The 27,977-nt window shown below is 41.6% G+C and overlaps 1 protein-coding gene across 2 annotated transcripts in view; it reads left to right on the top strand.

The window, feature by feature from the left end:
- LOC116939924 (tetraspanin-4-like) overlaps positions 1–27,977 on the top strand; it is a 68,544-nt gene that overhangs the window by 3,189 nt on the left and 37,378 nt on the right. The window contains exon 2 of one of the 2 annotated variants that reach the window (XM_032948981.2): positions 27,212–27,291. In XM_032948981.2, coding sequence (XP_032804872.1) covers positions 27,229–27,291 — 63 coding nt within the window. In that variant the 5' untranslated portion in view covers positions 27,212–27,228. Of the gene's footprint in view, positions 1–26,776; positions 27,292–27,977 lie in introns of those variants that run through there. The other variant, XM_032948978.2, reaches the window with a different exon arrangement.

Here is a 27,977-nt window from a genome sequence, read left to right on the forward strand (position 1 = left end):
TGTACCGTACTCGAATTGGCAGACCTCCACGACTCCAGGAAGTGGCCGCAAAGCTTTGCCATAACGTAAGAGACTGTGGTGATTTACAGCCAACGTGAGTTGAGCGTGGACAATTAGACCCAAGCCGAAACATAACATATAAAAAATAATGTTTAGAAATATATTTTTATGATAGAATATAGTATTGTCATCAGTATGACATAAGTATACCAAATTTGCAGTCGATACCACATTGGGAAGTGGGTTAAAATTGAGTTACAAGATTTAAGGATACAACAACAGAGTTAAGTAAAAGCGTGTAAAATAACGTTAGATTTGGTTCTGAAATTAATTTGGTTAAATTACAGCTCTGAGAATGTAAAATATCAGTTTGAATGTCATGCAACAACATTACACGTATGTGTATGGTATGTTAAGGAAGTCCTGCTCTGTACCGTGTGGACCAGGGGTCACCGAAAGGGATCTAGGAGGTAACTCTGTCCACTTCCACAGACAGTTTCTAACAAAGGGTTGCACTGCTCTGCAAAATATTTGAATGGATACTTCATCTCATAACGTGACAATGAAAGCCCACTCAGGATACTATTGAAGGAATTACACGAAATGGTATGAAGACATTTTTAGACGGTTGGTGTACGCTTACTACTATACAAAAGCATCCGAAGAGGTTTATACGTGAGTGCAGGGTAAAAAGAAAAGTGTTACTTTTTGCTCTTAACATCAGATTGACAAAAATTGAAATTTTATTTAAAAGATTTAACTGCTATAGAAAGAAGCCGTTGCCCATCCTCTGGGCAGAGTTGCCATCACGCGATTACCGTAAATATAGCATATAGGCACAACTTTACAACTACGCAACAACAACAAAAACTACACATATTAGCTCAAGAAGCCTATGTAACAATGTTTTCAATTAAATGTACGGATAGAAGAAACTGCATTTGACCGTTATGGAAGCACCAGAGGCAGTCAAAGCAAGATTGACTATTTTTAACCATTCATGCCCAATATTCAAAGCAACTTTTTATTTCGAGAATGTTTTGCTGATGGTGTCATTCAGCCGAATTTCTTAAAGCGAGTAGTGTGCTGACCATATTTTTTAAATATATTTTTTATGCAGAACGTTCTTAATAGTGGAGGTCTTGTGGTTTGACACGCAGATCTTGAAATTATGGGTGGAACAATAAATATGCACAGATTTTTTTTTTACAAATGAACAGTAAATAGCAACACGAGTGTTTATATAATAAATCTCATCTCGAGTATAACATTTGCAGCTGTATTAACGCTTAGTAATTACCAGACTTGAGGAATATGTTGACATTTTCATGCCATTACATGCAAAATTGTTCATTACATTATTTAGGTTTTCATGTCTACACAACATGGCAAGAAGAGTCAAAGTACATTTGTTATGCTTTTTTAATTAGGAATTTAAAGCACTTTAAGCTATCTGGACACATTTGTGTAACATGACATTGACACACACTGTAGTCCAAAAGCAGTTCTTTGTGCAAATATTTAGCCATTGTTTCGTATTTATCCAGCTATGCAGCACCCTCTGATCATGACCTTTGCAGCCCGTTATAAATCCACTGCTGGATGAATGTCTTCCCATGCCATGTCGGTCATGGTATTTGGTTTAGATTACTTCGCGACGCTGGTCAGTAGGTAGGGCTTGGTGAAGGCTTCGGGGAGGTGGTGGAGGGTTGTTGGTGGTGGGGCGGAATGGGACCTGTTATTACTCGCCACTGATATTATCCATCGCACTGAATAGAACTCAAGCCGGCAGTGTCCTAAATGCCGCGCCACCACATCAAGGACGATGATTACTACTCTATACTCAAAGTCAAGTGCGTGGTCCTTAGGGTTTTATCATTCTGGCTCGTGTACTTTGTGTTCTCCCGATGTCCTAAGATTCTAAAAAAAGAAATGTCAATTGCACGGATGAACTTTTTCACCTCTGACTTCCCGCACCTCCGATTAGCACGGTTGGCTACGTACGGTGCAAAAGAAGTTCAGCATACAGTGCTATCATGGATTAATTACGCTGAATCTGCATCAAACAGATTATTTGATGATGCTGTGCGGGTAGTGGCACACAACCAAAAATAACAAAACCAACACACTCTTCAATAACACTGCCTTAAAAGGAAAAAAATATAAGCGCATGATATTTCAGGCAATGACCTTCTTTCATAGCAGATGTGCTATGAAGAAGGGCCATTATATATGATATATTCGAATGATATATTGTTCTATTATTAATGTTTTCATGAAGAGGCAGTTCAAGTGACGAATGTGTTGATATTTATTTAATCATCATGGAATGAGTGAGCACCCAGTGTCACTGGTGTTTGTTTTTGTGCAGAGTCACAGCATTTACCTTCATCTTCTGCTGCATGCAAACAGTTGTATGTCCTTTTTGGGAGAGATAATGTGTTATCATTGACGCTATCCAACAGAGACATCTCTCTTCCACCATCCACTTTATTCCACCCATTCCATTCATGGCTATAAGGGGTCCTGTTTAAGATATGTATGGCTGATTTTCCAAAGCGGCAAACCGCACACGGGTTGAAGATTAAAAAAACCACACATTTATCTCAATGCTAAACAATGAAGGCAAGGCTTGTTTCTTAAATGCTTACAACACAAGGATAGTTTATGAAATTGGAAACAAAGGCACATTTTATTAAATTTATGGTTTTGGATTAAAAAAAAAGACAAACGATGACCATCAGTTTAGGGATTACAAAGGCAAGTCTTTTAAATGTTAAACGATGGGTTAGTTTTATTTTTGCGTGAACGTAGCTTGACTGATGGTATTTCTATTGCTTCAGGGATATGAAGTTTGTAGGGTAACCGCGAGTGGAGCAAACAACCATGAAAAGCAACCACCGCCCACAAGAGATACGTTTCAAAGCATACATTGTTTGCACTGTAAACATAACTCAATGAGTGTCTTTTTTTCACATGATGGCTGTTTGGAAAATATCCGAGGGAGGGCAGGAAATGGCGTTTAAAGTTTAGCACTGAGCAGGGCACAATGTATGTGAGTCACAAATGTCTCCCACGTTTCATTATCCGGTACACTGGAGAAAATGGCAAAAGTCACAGTTGAAAATCTCTTCACAATGAGAAATAATCCAGACTCGTTTTCCCATTCCCATTTTTAGCCACTGATTAATTTGTCGGCAGTTATATACGCTATGCTGATTATTATTCATTGCTGTTTATACATTTTAAATGTGTGTTATCTGCTGTTCAACAATCTTCAACTGACAATTGCAACTCACATGTGCGAGTATTTACACTGAAACGTTGCATGTACGGTGTATATAACAGAAACATGGTTCTATGCCTGGAATAGTACATGGGGAATGTATTATCAATTTTGCCAGTTTGGTGCTGGATGAAGACCTCCCCATGCCTTTCGGTCATATATATGTTGAATTTCTTTGGCACAGTACGTAGCCAACAGTGCTAATCGGAGGTTTGGGGGAAGGACAACAAACTAAACACAAAAAAACTGTTCTGAATACATTTGTTTTCAGTCTAGATTGAAAAGTGCATCGCTCCAGTGGCTTCCTAATATCGGATGAAAGAGCATTCCAGACGGCCGCATAAGTGCATCTGAAAGCGTGCGATGCAGTCACCGTTTTTGTTCGAAGGCTTGCTAAAAACCACTGCTGCTTGTGAGGATGACCGGAGTTCACTTGATAGTTCATATTCCTTGACGAGATCGGTCAGGCATCGTGCTCAATCTGTGTGTGTGTGTGTAATGAGTGTGACCATGCTGATCAGTGCGGGTTGGTGAAGGCAGACCAGTTGAGAATGCGCTAGCCACACTGATGTTCGGCATGGCCGAGAATTGCACTCACAGGTCACCAGGTTCAGAGTGGAGTGCGCTAACTTCTGCGCCCCCACTCCACCTCACCCCATGGAATGTATTGGGGGCCGTCCGTAAATGACGTCACGCACCTAGGGGAGGGGGGGGCGTCAGACATTTGTGACGATGTGTGACGAGGCGGGGGGTGGTTTGAGAATTGTGACGTCACATCAAAATGCGCAACTTTAAATAAATATAGACAACACGTTCTACTTAATTAAATAGACGTTTTAATAAATGTTTTCTCCTACAACATCAGAGTGCAGCAGCACATTAAATACGCACTACAATGACAATAGTTTAAAGCGATTTTAAGCATGTTTTATTTTTGAGGAGGGGGGGGGGGGGGTCAGAGCTTTGTGACGTCATATTTGAGGGGGTCTGACTTTTTGTGACGCCGTGTGACGACGGGGGGGGGGGGGGCAAAAATCGTCCAAAATCGCGTGACGTCATTTATGGACGGCCCTTGGGCGGTATTTGTTATTAATTTGTTTCATTTGGTATCCAAACAAACGCTAATAATGTAATTATGCTTTACTAAGATATCTTTTAGTTAGATACGTCAGCAGAATTTAATATTTGCCCAATGTAGTATTGTTAATATTTGTGGTAAATTCATCATGCTGGCAGGCACACCAGTTTGTTCATACCGTAATCACACATATTGGATGGGATTTATAACATTGAAGATCGTAAATGGGAGGCATTACCAAAGCATGATTCTGTCTATGTAGCAGTGGGCGGGTTCTGCCACCTGGTGATTAACAAGCACACTGCATTATAATCGGAAAAAAAACTTCAGTCAAGCCTTCATAGAATAACTAACATGACTTGGTAATGCTGCATGGGCAGTGGTGCACAGGCAAAACTAGATAAAACCTCCACACATTTGTCAATAACACTGCGTAATAGGTGACGTTTCAGGTGATGGACTTTCTTTTACTATGTGCTATGAAGAAGGCTCGTTGCCTGAAACGTCACCTATCATATATGTACCCTTTGTTATATTACTGACGAATGTGTTGCGATGTATAGACTAACATAGGTGAGACGCGTCCGTCAATAAAACTACCCTAAAAAGAAACATATTTTCCGAAATGTCGCCAATGTATGTTGAACTTCTTTTGCGCGTAGCCAACTGTGCGAATCGGAGGTGCAGGTCCTATGGTATCCTTCTTGTTTCCCTTTGTAGGGCAGGGTTATCAATGAATGTGTTGAGTTTATGTCTTATTGCGCCACTGCAAACGCAGCATCACAAAAACGTGTAATTTTAAAGAAAATAACATGTGTTGGTATGTACAATAAAAAAAACTACGATTTACGTGTGCTTTTAGAAGTGTACTTTGTACTTGTAATGTTGAATCATGCTCGATGCAGCTGTGCAATAAAATAATTAATGTGTGTCGTAAAAAGAGACGTGCAGGACTTATACCCCGGTGTCTAGCAACGCCTTGGGTAACTTTAAACAACATTCGCAAATGGCACAATTTAGTCACGCAACTTTAATCATACTTAAAGTAATATAAGTATTTTTTATAATGATACTTATAATAACCTATAATAACAACAATGTTTTCCCATCTGGCCACATGGTGGAGAGTGTGACCTCAAACTCTATTATTCACTTTATCTCTCTAGCCTCTCTCTGTGTGTACTATGAGGAAGGGCCATTGTCCAATCGTCAACCTATTATGTAACGTTGCTTTTAAAGCCACAGTGTATTTGATCAATGCGTCCCAGTTACAATAAAGTAGCTTGCATTGTGAGCTGTTATACAATTCTGTTTTGTGTGCTGACCAGCCCTCATTGTTTTTAGGGAATGCTCTTATCAATAACATCTAATAAACCAGCAGTATTTAGCCAATCGGACTGCTCGTGAGACCCAGAAGGTTGCTACCAGTTTATAGTCTGTGTAATATAGGTATTTTTGGGTAATATTGGTTGTGAAAGCCTACATGTTAAACAGTCTAGAGTTTCCTTAACAAAACAATACATTCTGCTGGTTCAGATAAATCTATAACAGCCAGTATGCTTTTTGCTTCTTTCGGTAAAGTAACGTATGAAGAAAATAAATTAAATAATAATAAAATACGAAGTTTCGATTGCAAGCAACCACCATCAGGTAAGAATGAATAAGAAAACAAACCTAGTAAACTTAGAAATATAATGCAATACAACAGAGAGTCGGCTAACACAACAGTCAACACCCTACCTGGTTGATTACGTTCTTCCAAAGATTGCTAAATGTGAGAGAGAGATAAAATACAGACACGGAGACACATAGACAGACACAAGCAGAGAGAGACACACACAGAGACAATAGGCTGTTAGACTACAACATATATTTTATGTAGCAACACAGAACAAAAGTTAATATTTTTATTTTATTCCCTTGAATAATATAGCCACATAAATATGCAACGTTGGGCCAACATTGGCTTGTGGTTTGAACCGTTAGACCAACGTTGGCACCAACGTGCCACGTTTACTCGAAGGATATCTTCATGAACAATTTTTTAAATACAACTATACATATATCCGCATGTATTTTCGACGTTTTTATAAAGTGCTCCGCCATACGGAGTGTGTAACTACAGTAATGTTCTTTCCAAGAGACAAAAAGCCAGCAATGCCCATTTGTCAGTTGTCTCGCTTAACGTTGACTTAGATCCACTAGAGGGCACAATCCACGTATTCTGCAGTACTTGTGAAACGGGCAATAACGTAAAAAAACAAGCTGCTTGTATTCACAACTGGTGGGTCAGTTGTTCAGTTGTTGCGCAGGATATGTGCAATCAAACGGGGTTATATTAGCGTTATCATCTGGAACCAAAGACGGGTCAGACAGAGCAATCTGCATGAGCCCACGAAAGTAAACAACACTTGGTATGTGGACATTTTCAAAACTTCCCCATTGCATCGTGTGATGGGATCCTGGAGAGCATGACACCAAAACCTGGATTCAATACCACTCTGGCAGATTCTAAAGGGGTCTTGGAAGGGCAGTGATGAACCCCTGAAAACATTAGCAAGCTCTATAACCAATTCTCTTTCCATGGCAGGGGTTCATGATGTCCAGACCCTTTGCTTCCCTGTGGTCCACATCATTTTTGCTCTTCGTCAGATCAACGCGCTGTATCATCACACAATTTACAATGGAACGGGGAGCAATGGTAAACATAGATGGCTCACAGCGACAGATAAAGACTATAATTTTTTATACACACACAGTACAATGTCACATTTTAATATACAAAAGCTGTTTGTTCAATCAGGTAGGTAGTTTAATCTCCTGCAGTGCACGTTTTGTAAGAGGTTTATGCTGGATCATATTGTTAACAACTGCTGATTTTGACCGAGTCAGAGTTTAGTTCACAATTGAATGGGTGTTTTGAATATCTTAAAATTGCAAATTCGATATTGAACATTTTCTATTGCAAATTATTAAATATGTGCACAATAGATAAATGTGTTACATTTGTTACATTTGTGTTACACATTCAGAGCACGTATACTGTATCTGTCTGTAGTTTGCCTTCATAGGGTTTTCCCATGCAAGATCCATGCAGTGTGTTTACATCACACGAGTCTGTTGCCTGAATGTATGAAAAGTGAGTGACCTCGTCAAAAAGCACCGTTTGATTGTATCGATTGTCTAAAACATTTTACAAACTTGTAAATTAGATAACGTAAAAAAACATTCATATAGGCCTATTGCTCATAAATGTAAACCGCTCAATATGCAATGCACCTTAGGCCGATATTGGTCACTGTTTTATTGTTTTGTAAGTTATTACAGGAAATGTTATTGACGTTTTACACACTCATGAATGGAAACAAAATTATCTATAAACATGGATATACTGTATGGAAAGAAAGAAATATCTCACTTGTGTTGCAATTTTACACAATGTAAGCATCGCAATTGTGCGTAACAAGCTTGGATGATCCCAATTAATAACTGTGTGTTACCGATTCAAATGGTCCATCTCCGTATATTTTTTAATTAACTCCTTTTATTAATACTTATACGGTGCTACGAATCATGAACTGCAATGTAAATTGGATAGAGGAGGCCATCTGTCATTGACGTCTTATGTAATTTAATATTTATATTAATATTAGAATACATCAAAGACGGCAGTGAGCTCGGAGAGCCAACTAAATGTAGCCTGGCAGTACAAAATGATAATTTTGACATGCTGTTCATGAAATATTGAGCTCCAGGGACATCAAGCTGGATCTCTCCTGCTCGCGGCGGTGATGGAAACTGGCATCTAGACGTGCCTGATAGCAATCGTGACGGACAGTGTTCCTGTGTTGTCAAAGAGGCAGGGCCGTCTTCCCACTGCACGAACTGGCAAGGCAGCCTCGTAGAGCAGTCACATAAACACAGTTGATGAGATGTGACCCAATTTGTAAGCAGCTGAGAGGCATGTTGCAAGCAACCAACTTGCCCAGCCAATTTTTATGCTTAGAACAAACCAACCCAGTTGGGAGTTGAAGGAAGTGACGTTATTTGCAAGACGAGGCCAAGTGAAACCCAGACTAAATTAATGACACGCTTAGGCAATATGTTTTATGGAACAGTTTGTTTTTTATTATGTATGTAACACACAACTTTTGCAGAGACAAAGACATATACATCCACTCATTCAATCTTGACATAAGCCAGAGGACAGCTTTCGTAAGGATGCGTTTTAGAGTGATAGCTATTTTGGGGGATTTGGTTTCAAATGGCCATTCTCATATAACTGCTGCTCTGGCAATAATTTGTTTAAGATGGACCTGCATCAGATAGTGGATATTTTAATTTCTCATGGGCCAAGTCATTATATCTCTAATAATGTTTGTGTTTCATGCGAATCACAAACATATATTCAGAGGACATTTAGTTAAGAGAGATCAGGAACAAAATTATTAAATAAAGAAGCGAATGAGAGCAGGATGGGTGCTTTTGTCAACTAAATTTGATAATGAAAACCAACACACTGCCTTGTGTGAATAAGAACGTTTTCAATCAGTGTATATTATCCACCATAACTCATGGATCAGAAGCATGGGCACTTACAAAGAATAGTAAAAGGCTGAAAGTGCAAAAATAAGCATGGAGAGATGTGTGTTTGGAATTGCACTGAGAGACAGAAAGAGGAACACATAGATCAGTGATTAATGCAAATTACAGACATCATATCAACTAAATTTTGAATATCATATCAACTGTTATGGAAAATAAGTTCACTTTGGCCGCGGGCATATATTGTTAAAAGGGATGATGGAATGTAATCCAAAGGAGAGAATGTGCTCAAAAGGACAACCAACCATGGAGATGGATCAGTAGGATCATCTCATGGGCAGGAATGACATTAATTATGGCACCATAAGACAATGAGTTTCAAGTTTAAGTTTATTTTTGTTTAATCAGGTTAGAACTCAAGAAACCAGGATGTCTCATATGCAAGAGTGACCTGGGGCATTAGCCTGCCAATACGGGGTGATGCTTGCTATGTATCATCCCAATCGAATAATTTGTGGTTAATTTTTTTATGGCAATTTTGTATTTAAAAGCTGTTGCTATTGGATGGACTCCTTCATCCAACAGTGGATAGACAGTGGCTCGTTACAATATTCTCATAAAAACAGTGGTTGGAATGTACTTTGTACCTGAGTATCACATGAATTAAAATATCTCCTCAGGCATTGGTATACAATAAGCGTGAGGTATCATAGCTTTATCAGCTGATAAAAATAGGAATGTGTGATCTGATGTTTCACGTGTGACGCAGATTTTGGCTGTCTGTATTTTGGGCTGAATGCATGTCGTCGGCGTGTCTAGATCAAACTGAGTATACATAGGCGTCTCTGGCATTAGATATTGAGAGACGTTGATGTTCTAAATGTATCCGTTTCCAGAAGTTGCTGGGTGGCTTAGAGGTCCTCACACTGAGTTAATACCGCTGAGATCCTGGTATGGAATCCTGGCATCCCACCCACGATTAGAGAAAGTTATCACATGTCATTTGTCATGATTGTGGCAGATGAGCATTACTCTCTGAAGTAGAGTGTATGATCAATTGCTGTCTGCTAGTGTGGATAAGACGTCTCTTGCAGAGAGTTCAGAATTAAGTAGATGCCTCATTTTTTCAAGCGATTTTCTAACATTAGACATGTACTGCTCTGAAAGATTTGGGAATGGATTATTTGTCTCGTGACATGACGCTGGTAGCATAATCAGAATAAAATTGGGGATAAAGACAAAACACATTGATGCTTTAATGAACTAATTTATCTTTCATACTTGATGACTGTGAAACACATCAACACGTGATCACAGAGTGTTGCCATACATTGAGTACAATTCTGTTCTAGCACTGTAATTGTCCAGTGTAATTTCAAATTATATCACTCTAAATATTGCTCTTTGAAACACGATAAAGGTTAAAAGAAAAGTTGCCATCACTTTGCCAATTAGTGGCTGGATTTTTGTTTTTGTGACAGGGATTATGCATGCTGCCAGCAGCAAGGAAAGCCTTGATTGAAAGTGTGATTATGAACCCAGTGTCACATCACAGGCCATACCGTGCGATAGATGCTCGTACATTATTGCATGAGCATGCTTCAGCGGTGTGTGTGTGTTTTTTAATTCGTCTTTGGACATGCCTGGAATATTAGTTGCTTGGGGGTTGAGAGTGACGATACAAACTTTTCTGTTTTGTCAATCTTCTTGGTGCCGCAGTGGCTCAATTTGACGGAAAGAATTCCGCACACGGTGAGTGCTGTGTTTTGTTACAGTTACCACTGCTTGCGTAGGACGCGTGTCGATGTGCAATTCACACCTGCCTTTTTAGCTACCACCTGGACCGTTCCAACAGAGTTGAATCGCACAGCTATTATGGTATGCCTCTTGCAGCTGTGCACGAATGCCACTGCTGTCCAAGCCTTAAAACCGCACCGCAAAGATGTTGCGATAATCCATTGTTCCACTTGAGCTCCCGTGCATTCGAGAACTCCTATTTCCACTTACACAAGTCAAGTGATAAGATGGGTCATGCTTGTGGGGAAACTGTGAAGAGTGGTTTATATATTTAAGCACGGCATTTTCATATAATATACGCAGTGGCCTGCTCACTTGAACAGTACCGTGCGATTTGGTTTCACGTTCTCATAAATTATCAGACAGTGCTTCTATTGTATAATGTCCACGTTGAAGGATTGACCTATAGTCAAGCTCCATTTATTCTGGGCAAATGGGAGGATGGGTACCCCGGTTACAAATGTCCAAGGGAGTGGGATGATCACGGATAACCCCTTGATAATTGGACTCCTTTTATCCACGGCCGAGATAATTGGAAGAGAACCCACCCACCTGTGACAACGTAAACAAAAACATCACCAAATGGGGCGTGTCCAGCAGGCGTGATCCTCGAGCGCATTCTGTGACGAAGTTTGACGTCACAGAACGAGGTCACAATCGCCAGCTGTTTACGATGGCAAGCGAGCTCCCTTCCCATACCCATCCATCGGAAGTCAATACCCAATTGCAGCAGTTCTCGCATTTCGCATTACATGTCGAGTGAATGCAGCGCTGCATGCAATGCTGTGCAAGTGCTGCTGCACGTGGAAAATTGCTTCCCAGGGATGGGTATGGCAAGCGAGCTCGCTTGCCATCGTGTTCGGGAGAGACGCCGAAGAACGAGGACCTCAACAGTGCGTTGCAGAAAGCGCTGCATCGGCATTTGCACCCATACTTGATTTTTTTGGTAGCAGGAGGCAGTCCGAGGGTATGTTAACTCGGATATTTGGTGAATTTGCCAAATAACTCTGTTTAACCGTCATCTGGACCCCGGATATTTCGATGGCCGAGCCCCCTGGATATTTCGAAGAGAGAACCGTGTTTTGCCGACCCCGGATAAACAAATTCACGAATAACCCGGTCACAGATAAACAGAGTTTGACGGTATATCTATTTCAGAAGTGAAATAGGTTAGACTCTGTTGAAGAATATAACTTGTTCATTGTGTTAACATAGGTATGGGTATTGATACATACTATGCATTTTCTAGCTACATTTGACATTTCAGATTTGAAATTTCAGAGTACAATTTCGGATATAACAGTATTTGATTGTCACTGTGCATCAGACTGCACTTTGTTAATTCATAATTGCATCCTATTTATACACGATGAGTCGTAAAATGCTTTAAGAGCAGGATATTAATATCACACGCAAGCCAATAATCCATGTGCATGCAAGTACATTACGTATATACTTTTGAAACAGAGGGTGCAGCAAACTGCAATATTTATCTCGTGTGTATTTCAAATATGACTCTATGCCTCTAAGATAAATACGCTGCACGAGGAAAAAAGTACAAATGTTCATATTTATTGAACAAATTAATGTTTTATGCACTGTAATAAAACGACTTTACATTTTAAACCACTATAATTACAACTGGATTAAAACCAAACGATAAAGCATTTCCCGGCACACCGTGTCATTTTCATGTTAAGTCATCAAATTGCGCATGGATGCATTTCGCATTTCTTATTCTCTCGTGTCAGAAAGGTTTGGATGTGGCTGCCAACCACGCGTATAATGAAGTCAGGCATGCCGCTTAGAAAAGGATTCCGGATGTAGTCACATGGGGTGTTTCATTTAGCTGCCAACTGCGAAACAGGAGTGAGCGTACTTTATTCATTTGCATTTTGGCCATGTCTGACGGGAGGAATTAGCAGTTTGCCAGGGAATGCAGGAGGTTGGATAGGCTGACAGATGGAGGCCTATTTATTAATTACCATAACTCCATGCTTGTGTATTTGGTTTTAATTAAAAAAAGTTAACGCATAACCCATAACATTTGTCAGCATCGAGTCACGGGCGAGGATATGATTAAGCATTTTGCGAGTCACAATGCACGGAAACAGTTAACGTTGGTGTCAAATGAAATGCCGCACATTGCTTGGCTAGTTTTACACATTAAGTGCTGTACAAATTCTCTCCGCAGTCCAGCATTGGGGGCCAGGTTATGAAAGAGGGCTTAGGTTGACATGTTCCGTTTATGCAATTTTTTGGCTCTTGTCATTCGTTGACGCATTGTTCATCGAGGGTCAAGCCTGTGTTCACGCTATGGGAAGGCAATGTTAAATTAACGGAGACATGGTACTGTGGGTGGAGGGGGTTCGTGTATGCCGTTGAAGAAGTCGTTGCCCGTGCAGTCGGAAAATTTAATTGCTGTTTTCTGGAGCATCGTCCAGATTTTATATCGCCAGTATTTTAACACTGTGTGTGTATGTTGAACTTCTTTTGCACCGTACGTAGCCAACCGTGGTAATTGGATGTGCGGGGGAAGGAACAACAAACTGAACACAAAGTAGTTCGAAATAAATGTTTTAAATCTCGATGATTTAAAAGTGCATAGCTCCAGTGGCTTCCTAATATCGGAAGAGCATTCCAGACGGCCGCAGAAGGGTTTGGTTGGTGCAAGCCTGTAATTCGGCACCGTGGAGGGGTGGCTGGTGGAAAGGAGAATGGCTGGTGGTCGAAGCTAACAAAGGAGTGGTAGCTAAGGGAAGGAACGTGCCCATAAGGATGTCAGCTATGGAGAAGGAGCGATGCATTTTGCTCATGTGGCGGTATGAGATAAATAGTTGAGAGATATGGCGGAGGCTTTCTGAAGTCTTCATCGAGCAGTGTACTAGTTATGGCTGATGAGGATGATGATGATGGAGGAAATGTTTATGGATCACACAGATATCGTCCATATGCACAGCGCCAAGGTGGCTTGAGGGCAATGCAGCAGTTGTTTGAAGTTACTGGATAAAAAATATTGTGAATGGATACATTTTAATTATACGTTATTTTACTTCGTGTCATTTTCAAGCCTCGGGATAAGTTAGACTTACTCTTTATCATAAAATGTGCCAACATTGCATTGGCATTGGTGAAAGTCATTGTTAGAGGAATGGTGATCATTTATAGAAACTGCACCATACTCTCGTGACATTTATTACACTCAATTAGATTTCTCCATGTGCAGCAATCTTCCGATGTTTTCCTCAATGGTATTAATGACATGAAAGTGCTGCGTCAACTTTCCAATTGCGATGTAGAATGTTGCCACTGTGAACGCTGGTGGTCGTGGCATCACATGTGTTAGAACAGAGCTGCATTTTGTACTGGAGATCGCCTTATTTTGTGTTAATGTGGGACACAAACATCATGGATCCTATTATTCCTAAATATACGCCACTTATCTGTGGCGAAAATTTTGTTTCACGGATAATTGCGGATAATAAGATGATTTTGCTGATGAACTCCTCTTTGTCCATGAAGGTGTCATAGATAATAGGAAGCGGTTCTGAAAAATAGGATCGGAAAAAGCACAGATAATTGTGGATAATAGGAGGAATAGGGTCACCAATAATAATAGTTTTCACGGACCCTACAGTTCCAGAGGAGATCTGTAATTCTATTTTTTGTGTCATTGTGCCTCTTTGCAAGTTATCATTCACAGAGCAAATTATTGCCCTTTAGTTTTAATACACCTTCCATTGCACTCTGTAGAACTTGTGCGGTGAAATGTGTAGAGGTGTTACGGGAGGGTGACACGCGGTTGTATAACGGTGGGCACAAACACGTCCGCTACAGCCACCGCCCTGGGGGGCTGTGGGGGACGCTGTGATCCCTCCCAGCCCCAACCCTCAGAGAGGGACAGTATAAAAGGTGGGACCCGGGGAGCTGAGAGTGAGTTCGACCCAGTCAAGATGAAGAGCCAGTGAAGAAGGACGATCGACTAGCCAGACCCTGGCACTCCTTTGACTCGCTGCCCTTTTGAGGGCCGGGCAGAGCAAGCCAGGGTGCGACACCAGAGCCACGAGGGCCGATGTCCTTCCGAGGGCCGGGCAGAGCAAGCCAGGGTGCGACACCAGAGCCACGAGGGCCGATGTCCTTCCGAGGGCCGGGCAGAGCAAGCCAGGGTGTGCGACACCAGAGCCACGAGGGCCGATGTCCTTCCGAGGGCCGGACTCGCGTGGCTGGTGATTGGGACCTGCGCCGAAGCTGTGCCAGGTCAGATAGCCTCCCGGGAGAGGAATAGGATAGAGGGAACCAGGGAGCTAGCGTGGGCTAAAGCTCGGGGAACGTTTCCCTCTATAAAGTACGGGTGAAGAGGCCGTTACTTCTTCAAGTATAAGACTCGCTACTGTAACAGAAGTGTCTGTAATAAATACGTGTTGCCTCAAGTGAACAGTCTCCGACGTCAATAAGGCCGCTACAAATGCACACAGCTTGTTCGTGCGTAAAATTGTTTTTCAGAACCGCAGATTATACTGTGCGTACATGGTATGTTTTCAGCTGCAGAAATAACATTGTGACGATATTTGTAAAATATTTGAAGATTCTGCATTACCAGCTGCATGCGGTAAAATTTATTGCAGTACATAATAATGTAAGCAGAATATTTTTTATTTGTATAATACAATGCAACAACAACACTTGTGTGCAAGTGCGTTCGGTGAGGTTAAAGTGTCAGTGCCGTGCACATGTACGGACACACATGTTACATTTTGACAATGAGAAACTATGCTGCTGCTGATACATCAAAGTACAGCGTTTTTTTTTATTATTATTGTTTATTGTGTACTCTGTGAAGAGGACTTTGGTAACCTCACTGGAGAATTAAAAGTTATATCTGGATTCTGACAACTTGGGCAGCGACACATGATGATTTCATGCCCATGATTCTTGCTGGAAATAAACAGTGAACACTGACAGTAGTCCACCCATGCTTGTGCTCGCGTTTGGGCATAAAGGGCACCACGGCTGTTGAGTTTTTAATCTGTCGTTTTTAGACGTAAATGGAAACTATTGTACTGTATATACAATTTCTTTTTTTTATTTTAAACGTACTTTAAATCTTACAGTAATTAAACGGGGTGGTTAAACATGTGTTTATCATTTAAATTCATTTAATGAATCTAACTCGAGAATTTGTTTAGTGTGATTATTATCACATAGGCAGGAAGTGAAAACATCAGTCCGTATGTAGGTACAAGCCTATGTACATACATTATGCTTGTATGTAAATATTTGTTTGTCTAGGCATACTGAAATTATTCATTTCTTGGATTTTCCACGATCATCATTTCTCCCTTCAGTCAGTTTCTGTCCACTGCTCAATTAAGGCCTCCTCCTGTCATCGCCATCGCTTGTGGTCTGGTGATGCCAGAATACATTTCACTGCTGCACATGAGATAACCTCATTGCTCAATCTCTTGTGGTGATTGTCCTCTGAGGAGCTTTCTATTCCTTGGCTGCCATTTCATCACCAGTCTCATCTAATGGCGATTATCATTGCTCGCAATATGTCCTGCCCAGGTCCACTTACTACGCTTAACAATTGATAATGTTTCTCTACTTTGTACTTCCTCTTGGTTCTTTCGGTAAAGTCACGTAGAAGGGAAATAATAAAATAATAATAAAACATAATAAAATAATAATAAATACTTTGTACTTGTTCCTTGATACACATATTGCTGTTTATGTTTGTCAATGCAATCCCAAACGTGCATCTCTCCGTTCTTCTTTGTTTACTTGCAGGTTTTAATTACATTTTCTTTGTCAGTCTCTATGGGTGCCAAGGTGGTGAGATGTTATCTGCCTCGATCCCCGACCCTGACACCTATTGTATTTTTGGAGTTTGCATGTTCTCCCTGTGGTTGTGTGGATTTTTCTCCGGGTCCTCCGGTTTTTTTCCCTCCACTATTATAAACATTCGTTTTGGAGTATTTGACTGCTGTAGAGTTCCACATGATAACCCACTCCACTGAGCTATCATTTATGGCCAGGTCGCTTCTGAATCGACAGTTCTGTTCTTGTTCTGTTCTTTCACCTGAAGAAGGCTGCTTGTGTTGTGGCCGAAACGTCGTGAGAATTTTATTGTGTTATTTAATTTTATTATTGTATTCTCATTCTACGTGACTTTGCCGAAAGAACCAAAGAAGATGAATCCTTGCAGTCACGAAAGCTTTAAATCGAAAAAGAATTAAGAGTGTTGTTCTTTTTTATTCAATCTCCTCAATACATTTGTAGTGGGCTCAAACGGAGACTCAGACGTACTTTTGGAGGCAACACATTTATTACCATTACCGCGTTAACACGAAGGGGTAACTGCCCCTTCACCAGATAGTACTCTATGGTGGTGGACCACCATGCTATCTACACTAATCACACGTAACTAGCTACAACGGACCGGACCACAGCTCGGGTCCGGGTCCTCGTGTTGGAGACTCTGTAGAACGTGGAGTAGGGACGTGAAGTCTTCGGGATGAACAACAGCCGCCAGTCCCACTGGGGGGGGGGGGGGGGCCCGGCTGATATTCTGCGTGGCGAGACTCGCTCCGCCCCTAGCCACGACCACCTCGAATTCTCGAGGAGGATCTCCACCTGGCCACGTGATCACCCCAGCCCCCCCATTTGGGGGTCCCGGGATAGACACCTCCGGTCACGTGTCCTCCGGGTTTCAACCAGAGCGCCATGGCCCCCTTTGAAACGCCGTTCCGAGGCCGGCACCCTCCTACCCTCTCCTGTAGGGGCTGGCACTGCACTTAGCGTGTGGTGCCATCCATTGCTGCCAGTCGGTGCTCCCTGAGCCCCGCTAGGGCCGGTACTGCATCCACCCTCAGTGGTGTCTGCGATACTCTTTGGTTCTATGCCATTTGTGTCTGCGATGTCAGTACATCACACGCGCCGTGCCTCTCATTGACATACACAGTGACATCCAACGATGTCACTACACGTTTACTAAGAAAAGTAGGTTTGAATGTTCATCCTCATCTTCAGCGGGATAGATATCTTAAAATTACGTATAATTATGTATCACTCTAAATAAATTTTCCAAACACCTTCTGTTGAATTGAACCACTATATGTCTGAGCAATTTAGTCAATTATATTTCCACTGAATTAGTTGTCTCAAAAAATTCCAAAACTAATTCAAATGCTGTCCCAACCGCCTCTTGCTAAGTTTATCATGTACTTACAAAGTGCTTTATTGTTTTGTTTGCTCGTCATGAACGCAAATGGTTTTGGTTTTAAAATACAGGGTGTTTTGAAATGATTGCTCCGATTTGAATCGCTATATGTCTGCAACCACGAACCGCCCATAAATGAAACTCTTAACAGTTGAAAGCGCGGGGCATAGAGTTTCAAATGATTACTGCTAGATGCCGCTCCCTAGCCTCAGTCATTCGCAAGATGCACTGCCTCAACATTGGATAGATCGCACGGGACCCCAAGACTTGGTGCTACACTCTTGGCCCCCAAGATCCTCAGACATCACCACACCCTGCGACTTTTTCTTGTGGGGATACGTCGAAGACCGTGGTGTTTTTGTGCCACCATTAGCGACTAATCTGGATGACCTCAAAAACAGAATCACGGCAGCGGTGACTTCAGTGGAAGAAGACACTTTGAGAGGCGTTTGGGACGAATTCAAATATCGTCTTGATGTTGTCCGTACAGCAGGTGGAGGGCACATAGAGCATTTATTAAATGGTTAGTAAAACTTGATAACTCATTAAACCGTTTGTAACTTTTTGTATAATTGTAACATGTTGCCATCGTGAAATATGCTGCTTTGAAATTGGGTCTATCTTTCCAAAACACCCTGGAATTGTTGTATGCCTGCACTGAGTGTGTATACAATGTGAGTGGAACAATAACTTTTTTTACGTTCATGGTTCGTACATGGGGTCACGCATACAATAATCAGTATTTTCGATTTATGTAAATGGCATGCTAATTTAGACGCATGAAAGAGTCAACACAAAGGAGATAAAAATGTTAAACAATAAAAGCAGGATGGAAACAATATGAGAAATGGGAATCAATTCTTAAATCGAGTTGCGACCCCGAATTGTATGCAAGTCTTAGAACTCGGAAGTGGGGAAGTGGGAAATTGTTAAATGCCTATAAAACATAGATGCTTACCTGGTCTAACACATGAAAAAAAGGCTAAATTATTAAATCCATAACAATGCATCAAGTAGCATGCAGACAGGACCATCTCTGGGGTCTATTTAAAAGTTGATGCCATTTGTGATTTCTTTTTTTTTACCTCCAAAGCTTTGTGATGTACGTATGAATATTCCTCATTTGATTATTTTTTGCATTGATTATCCTCATGCAATACAGAGTTGAGGATGAACGGGGGGGGGGGGGGGGCAGTGGCATAGAGTATTGCAGGCTTACTGTGCTAGCACTCAGTGAGACCTTCATGAGTGACTGCCCCTAGGAAATTGAATTGGTGCAGATGCATTGTCACTGGGATGCGCTTCTGAGACCCGCCATGGAAGGGATTATTATAAAAAACTTGCAGTGATAGGTGCAGGCAGCCCAAGGAGTAAATGCTTTCCACAGGCTTATGTGGCCAAACAAAATCTATACCACGCCAGCATTATATACAGCGAAGAAAGCTAGCTGTCCAGTTTTTTCCCCCCCGAATTGGGTCATGCTGCACTTTTAAAAACACGGCAAACTGAAAACGATCACATTTTTATGAAATACGTGACACGACTTAAATATGGTTATATTCTCGTGTTTCATTTTACTCGTGTAATATATTGCATTCAAAATGTGAATGCATGCAATGATGGCAAGTAAAACAGTTTATTATATAGATTTCAAACTTTGCTGCGTCGCTGAAAAGCAATGTGTGATAATGTAACAAGATACAACCCAAAACATAAACTATTTGCAAACAAAAGTAAAATAAATGTGGGTTTAAATTGTGTGCGGTTGTGCTATTTATTGTCGCAGCACCCAATAATAAAACACACAAGGAGGCATCTCTAGTTTAGGAAACTGTGGAAGCACTGTTAGGAAGAGTGAGAATTTGTTTCTGTGTAGTTGATTATATTGGGAATCCTGAATTCATACTGCCATAGAAAATGGGTTCCTGACAGAATTCATGACCCTGTCACAAATTTAAATTACCTCTGTGACCACGATGGCATGATCAAAATTTACTGCGTAAAAAAAACACACACAACATACAAACTGTGCCGAACATCCAAACGGCGTTCACTGAACAAAAATTGTCAGTGACAAAAATTGTCAGCGGCAATTTTTGGGTGACACCAAGTAGTCATCTTCATGTTAATTTATGATATATGGAAGGATCATGATTACATTGTCCATACATGCGTGCTCCAATATATCTGGAAGTTTTTGGATATCACAGCTATTTTTACCTACGTGACTACCTACGTACCTACGTGACTACCTACGTGACTTTACCGAATAGAACCAAAGAGTATATCACAGCTAACCCAAAGCAGCTGCTTCAAAGTCAGAGTTTAGCTCCTGTGCGCACATTTCCGGAATTATTCTCTATGCATAATTTAATCAAGCTGCTGCATGTTTATGTGTAATGCAAGCTGTGATATACATCGCCCTGCAAATTGAAATGGAATCGATATTACATACAAGTAAGTGTCTTCAATCGCATAGGTTCTTATAAGCAACAGAAAAAATTCCAATAAAAAATAAAGTGACCCATCCATCTAATGATTTGCATATGCCCATGTTACAAATGAAAACAATCTAGTGGAATTATTTGTTTCTTTCGAGTACTGTAATTGAATTGCTGTAACGTAATTGCATTTACATTATTTCAATTTGCATTTGTTAATTGTTTAAAGCAACCACAGTATTTAATTAAATAAGTGGCATGGTGGCTCCGAAGAATAATACCATGTCAGATCACTTAGCCACTAACTCCTGAGACCATGGGTTTGAATCCGGGCAGCCAACTATGATTACACGAGGTTCTCAAATGTACTATCAGATTTAGGCTGCTTCCATTTCTGAGATTGAAAACAAAGCAGTTGTGTTGCTATGCGATAATCATTTGCAGGGTACTGCATACCTACTATCGTCACCCAGGAATGTCTGTCCTTAACGCTCGTGACGTCACTCCACATCGACCAGCCCCCCTCATTAATAATCATGAGCAAGTGACGTCCTCCAAATTGCCACCTCCCCACCCCTCATTCATAATAATGAGACGGATACATCACTCAATATGGAGTACTCACCCCCCCTCATTAATAATCATGAGCAAGTGACGTCCTCCAAATGGACACCCCCCCATTCAGAACAATTATCGGCTGACGTCACTCCACATGGGGGGGGGTGCGAGGCGCCTCCTTCCCCCTCTTCAGCGTCAACACACAACCCTCACTACAAAGGCAGAACCTTCACGTCTTCACGTGATCTCCGTAACGCTGTTGTTGAGACATCAAAGTAAAAAGGACGTCGTGATGAACAAGGGATTATAACCTTTAAATGAAATAGGTCTGTGTCACCGCGCCCTTACAAATTGCACACGAATGGATGCAATATCACGTCGCGGTCTGATTTTCGCGTGCAAGTTTCAGATTTATTGCAATACACCCGTCCTTGGGCGGACAAAAGGCTAGTATAAAAGAGTTTGCTCCCAGTGTAGATAATTACGAGTCTTGAGGTAACATCAAAGTAATTCTGATGTCATATTCTAGAACCATTCTGACCAGAGGTGCTGTTCTGTTTGCTACACAAGTTGTACAGAAGATGTATTTTCACCTCTTGATACGATGCACTGGTATAATTGGTATATGATTGAGAGAGAAAAAGCACAAAATGAACGATTAAACTGTTTAAAACTGTAGAATTGGTGCCACTGATTATTTCGGTGATGCTTTACACCATTTGTAAATATAACTTCTTCACATTTGAAAGTGCACGTTGATCAACTTTTCATTGCCTACAGCATATTAAGCCAGAAGGTAACTTCATTAGTGCCTTCATTGTGTTCTCAGTAGGTGACCTGCATAAGTGAAATAAAATTCTTGCAGAATGGTTTGTATCCACCAGTGCATACCCTGTGCTAATTGTACATTTTTTTTAAATTGTCTTGAAACTAATTGTAATGTTGTTTGAGCGAATTGCAATTACGGGGGATATAAGCTACTGTATTTGTAATACAGTATTTACAATTACATAATTTTATTTTAAGCCTTTAAAATCATATTTGATCTCTTCAACGAGTATAAATTGAAACTTAAATTGCATTTATATTACAACTAATCAAAGGCAGAGCTGATTTGCTGATGTTAATAAGAGCAGTCTGTGCATTAATATTCACAAGCATTATTCTTGAATACAGGTAAAAATTGCCATTCATTGAGCTAGCAATTAAACCAAATGAAGCCAGGGAACTTTGTGGTGTACTCAAGGGAAATATGAAATCTTTGCTGTTGTGCCAAACGGAATCCAAAATGATTGCAATTCTGTAAGCTGCACTCTATAACCCTCCATTGGCCCAGTTTCATCCAGTATCTTCGCAGCTCAGCTGGACAGGCATGAGTTATCACGTCCAGGCTTAATTTCTCACCTAACAATTTCTCGGATGTTGCCAGGATGGTTTCGAGTAGGGATTATCTGCGTTAGGCACTAACACGAGAATAAAAGTTACGCCTATCCATAATACTCCTCGTACTGTCCCTAAGAGCATCTGGTAACGCTAAACAGTACCCATGTACATTTTTTGGTTGTTAAATCACCACACACACCACTGCAGTATCCAAAAGGACAAGAGACAGTCAGATGGATCTTGCGTGCCAAGATAATTTCCGGAACGGTGTCCATGATGTTCGAGCTGAAATTATGCATGCCAATCATGAAAACACAATTACAAATATTTCATTCAGAGGATTGTGGTCAAATACAATGCATTGGAATATAGAGCCATGCAGTGGCCACCAACTGTGGGGGCCTTAAGTTCATAAATAATATCCATTTATAATTGTTTCTATGTACATTCTGTTGAGGCTCAGAAGACAATAAAACTTCCAATTGCTCATATGTTGCGCATGTTTTTAGCAGAGGTGTTTTGTTTCATACATTAAATGCCCCACACACTGCAAGTATGATTCATCATAAGCGTATTGAGATGCACTTGCATTTAGACATTTTATAAAGCCAAATTGTATTGGAAGGCGGTCTTCGACTTACGAACACTCGACTAACCAACACCCACACTTTCGAACCTGCTTCCATGAAATATTTTTTTTTAGATTGACTTAAAACGCGAACTCTCACTTGCAAATTGAACCGCAGCACTATTTTGTTCCGATGATCAATCCTCCGTGAGATGTAATGAGTCAATCTCGTGCTGGGAGTGAGTGTTTTGTGTGTGTGTGCATTTAAATATACAGTCGTTTACTGTATTCCTACTTACGAACGGGTCTCAGAAACTAATTGTGTCCGTAAGTCGATTACTGATATATCATTGTGTTGTATAGGTTGACAATATGGATATGATGTGATTCTTGATCACTTAAGAATTGGGACAAATTAACTGATGTTGACAAATGTATGTTATCCTCTCCTTCTGGACTATGTTCGGTAGGCTAATTGCCCTTTGCTTAAACATTGAGGGAGCACTGCAGTACGAACCTGGAAACCTGAGTTATTTTCCTGGCCGTGGCTGACATAAGTGGCAATTAGAGTTCTGCCCCCCCACCCCAGCAACTCACACTGACCAGTGTGGTGAATTGTGGGTGAAACCCCCCATGCCTAAAATGTCAGAAGTTTATTTCCAGAGTGAAACCCATTGAGCTACGCGGCTCTTATTCAAGGGCAACTTGGCTGACAGACAACAGCGGAACAGCGTTGCAAGTTAATGTCTTGGAGAGACCTTTACACAGCAGTAGGACTCACAAAAGGGCTACAATTTGTTATTATCTGCATTTCAGCAGCGTTATTGTTTTGTCGTGAACATTTTAAAATAAGACTTTATTGTACTGTATTGCGCATAACCATGATTTTATGATTCCATGCCATTCACCATCAATCCCTGTGCAGTCAGAAAAGGGCACAATAAGGAATATTGGCATTTTTATTTAAAATAAATGTATCTCTTTTTTTTTTTAGGGGGAAATGGGAATGAAAAAGTAAAATAATGGAAATTGCTGATTTGTAATGAAGGACTTCGGTGCAAAATGACAGTAAACTGCCAACCCCCAGCCTTGGCATTGTCTCAATATGAATACAGTGCGACCACAGAAAAAAGGGGGGGGGGTATTTGCAGGAAATGTCACGGTATGCATTCTTGCACCTGGGAGGACAAAGTCCTTGAGGATAATGACAGCAAAGAAGATTCGTCATCGGATTCTGCAAGAGAAGCTGTACATGAATGTCTGTCGCATAATGGCAGCTGATGGCATTCTGTTTCTAATTTACTATTCATTATTCTTGTGTTAAAAAGGTTGATGATGCCTTCCTACAAGCAATGTTAAATCTGTACCCATTTTTTCTGAGTATCCTTTGGAACATTTTAGAGGAATGTTATGTTTGGGGTAACACAATCTAGCCACATGGGGCAATTTACAAAAAATGGCAAGAACTGGATTCCAAATGTACTCATTTGTTTTCAACAGAGGCACCCATGTCGATTCATTACCATATATTAACTATACATGGTAATACATCAATATTGACGCCTATGATAGATTATAACATTTGTCTTCATAGCAAGCCTAGCATTAGATCATTGTTGCCTTCTTAGTATGTGTTATCATTATCATAACCTGATGACAAACGTTATGTACAGATTATACATTCTTATATGAATTGTGATGCAATGGCATTCAAGGACCATTTAAATTATATTACCCATTTTGCATTGAGGTTCATAACAATGTAGGGGCAATTACTGTCTCGTTTGCAATTCGTCTGTGAGGAACTATATCATGTTGGCTCCAATGCATGTATATGCACACACAAAAACAGGGAGAATCCTCTATGCCTGCACCCAGGGGCGGAGCCAGGATTTCAGGCCGGGGTGACATTCAACACATTTTTATTTCAATAATATTTAGAGAGTCAGGCTGTTGAACTAGACGCCATCGGTTGGCGACACACTCTGACAATGCAGTTGCACGGAGTCCGCCAGACCGAGTGTCGTACACTTATACGCAGAATGTCACCCCTCCTGTCACCCCCCCTGGCTCCGCCCCTGCCTGCACCTCCGATTAGCACGGTTGGCTACGTACGGTGCGAAATAAGTTCAACATACATATTCATACGTACGTGCATGCATTGTTTTATATATCATGCAATTAAAACAAAGTAACATTTCTACCAATGAAATAAATCTTGGGGTTGGAGTGATGGCACAGTGGCCGAGTGAACCGTGTTCTGCATCTGGTGGCCTGAGTTGATTCCTGGCTACGACTAACATCAGTGGAGAGTCATATCATTTCACCAACCTGCATTGACAATCATTGTGAAGTTTGTTAATTAATAAAAACCTCATATCCAGAATATTGTGAGGAGGGAGACATTTATCCAGCAGTGGATTGACAAGGGCAGACAAAACAGGGTTATATTGTTTTCCTATTAAATACTTTTTTCTAATGCAAATCGAGGCTTACTTGGATATTTCATTCTGAACACAGTTGTTCTGGGACCCTCAGTGGGTGGATTGAACCATTGATCTGTGTGGCTTAAGTGTGCTTTACAGATAACCTTGTGTCTACAGACATATAGATACACAAGCAAAAACTCCACCTAGAAACATTGCATTGATTTAAAAATTCGTGATCAAATATTTAGACGGAAGAAAAGCCAATGTACCATCTTATGATCCGTTTTATTGGAAAGTACTGAGCAAACACATTTCAAATGAGTTTAAATGGATTTATATACCCGTGGTAAAAAAAAAAATATCTCACTGGAATCTGCTCGTACAGTACTGTTTTCCTAAAAGGTCATTCTGTTATAGATTTCTAGCAATTTCGTATTCCATTTCAGTGTTCTGGCAAAGCTCTATGAAAAGCACACTTCAATGAACCTCATATCGTCTCATATATGAAATAAAGCTAAACATTAATTTAATCATGATATATTACCGTATAATAAAACTTCACATGCCCTCTACTTGTAATAAATCAGCAAATATTAAACACTGCGTGGGGTGTAACGTAGCATGGAAATGTAACTTTCGGGTAGGTTTACGCAACACTCAATAAACGAGGCAGAATGTCTGTCTCTCTCTGTGATAAACGTGCGGCCGAATGGAACGACTCTCCAAACGGAGGTGGGCAGCGAGCGGGTTTCGGGACAATTGGGTCCTCGTGTCGCCCCCTCGGTCGATGTGTCGCCGGTTGGCTGTGCACGAGGCGAGGGAGGAGGAGCCCCCGGGCGGACGGAGCAACGCACCTCCGCTGCTGTGTGAAGCACGAGAGGCAGGGGGCCAGAGACGAGAGCGTGGGATGGGGATGGGTTGCGGGGTAGTGGGGTGGGGGAGGAGGACTGTGTGAAAAGGTAGGGGGGGAGGAGGAGGGAGGAGGAGGAGGAGAGAATCCTCTGCGCCTGCGAGTGATCCCCTTCTGGGAGTGATGCCCGCCTCGCCGGCTGAGCGGTGGATCGGTGGAGATGCAGACTTAGTAATGAGCAAAAGCTGCGAGCTATTTAATGGTTAGCCCTCTGGCGCTGTGAAAGGAAGGGCACAGGCAGCGATGCTCGCTTTGCTGGCGTGGACATGCTGCTGCTCACTGATGTAGTGGTCTCATTTTTCCACGTTTGTGCAAGCCGCGGTCTACTTAAAGCAGAGGCGAATGGAACGACCAAGAATGGGACGTGAGACTGTCTCTTTGTGGGGATCCGCTTTGATGGATTACCTGCTCGTCGTGCGCACTTCTGCAAAGTGACAACAAGAGTGGCCAAGTGTGTGCTGCGTTTAAGGGGGCTGTAGGTTGCAGCTCCGGGAGCGAGGTGGGGGTGTTGGGAGGAATGCGGAGTGCCGAATCGCCGCGCCATCCGCATTTTCACGCCGGGTGCCGCCGGTCCCGAGCGCCCTCGGGGTCGGCCCTGAAGGCGTCCCCGGCTGGAGACTGAGGGCCGCTTTGACGGTGACGATGGAACCAGCTCTCCGGTGCGAGGCCTGAGGGAGCAGTGGGAACGGCGGTCGAGGCATGAATCACTCGGATAGCGCCGACTCTGCCGGCACGCCAAGTGGCAGCCCTTCCCTGGACAGCCAGGACTTTGATGAGCGCGAGGGAGGCGGCGATGGGGACGTGGACGGGGACGGAGGCTCGTTCCACCGATACAGTGGCTTCTACGCGGCCGGTGCCCAGTGCCCGGCAGGCTCCACTTTCGCCGGGGTCAGAGCTGGCACGGGTGCCGGGGCCAAGGAGACCGGCCGTGGCCTGGCGAAGGGACCCAGCAAGTACGTCGTCTTTTACCTGGACCTCTCCTTTGTGTTTCTCCTAGAGTTCAAGCGCTGCAACATGGCCCAGAGCTGCATCTACTGCCTCAAGTATCTCATGTTCATCTTCAACCTGGTCTTCTGGGTAAGCACGGCACTGTTTAACGAGAAAACGCGCACGTTTTGACTTTGAGCCGTTTGATTCCCGAAATATAGATTTAATAATTATATGTTCATCAACGTACATGTTGCAGTATTGAAGTTGTTTTGCTTTTAACATTTACAAATGCTGCATGTTAAGATGCAGTTTGACATTGTGTCTATTTATGTTTGTCCTACATGTACAAAATGACCGCATAGACTCTGTGCACTGAGCATAAGTATTTTTTGGTCAAATGGATTTTAAGTGCACATCTGTAAACATACAATATAAAGACAGTTCATAAGTCATAGTGAATAAGTGATTTTGTTATTTGAAGATACCGAATTGTATTCGTGCTGCAATGTACGAGCTTGCAAAGTATTTCAGTTAAGAACCCCACCTTTCATATGTTTAGCACCCTATGAAGTATTGTTAAGTGTGCGTTGACTCACTCTATTGGCTTATCTGCGGTACGGGCTTGTCAATTCAAATTAAATATGCTGTAAATTGTTCATTAAATAACCATTTAATTTGAAGGATTGCTAATGTCGCTGAAACGTCTTTGGGGAAAGTGTTCATTGACATTTAATTATTCGTCTTATTGGGGACTAACTTGTTTTCAACGTGTTCTAATATTGCCATGTGTGGGTATGTATATGTACTGTATACAACACTCATTCACGGAGTAT

The sequence above is a fragment of the Petromyzon marinus genome, chromosome 7 (genome assembly GCF_048934315.1).
Source record: "Petromyzon marinus isolate PM22_M1 ecotype Great Lakes invasive population chromosome 7, UKy_Petmar_22M1.pri1.0, whole genome shotgun sequence".
NCBI lineage: Eukaryota > Metazoa > Chordata > Hyperoartia > Petromyzontiformes > Petromyzontidae > Petromyzon > Petromyzon marinus.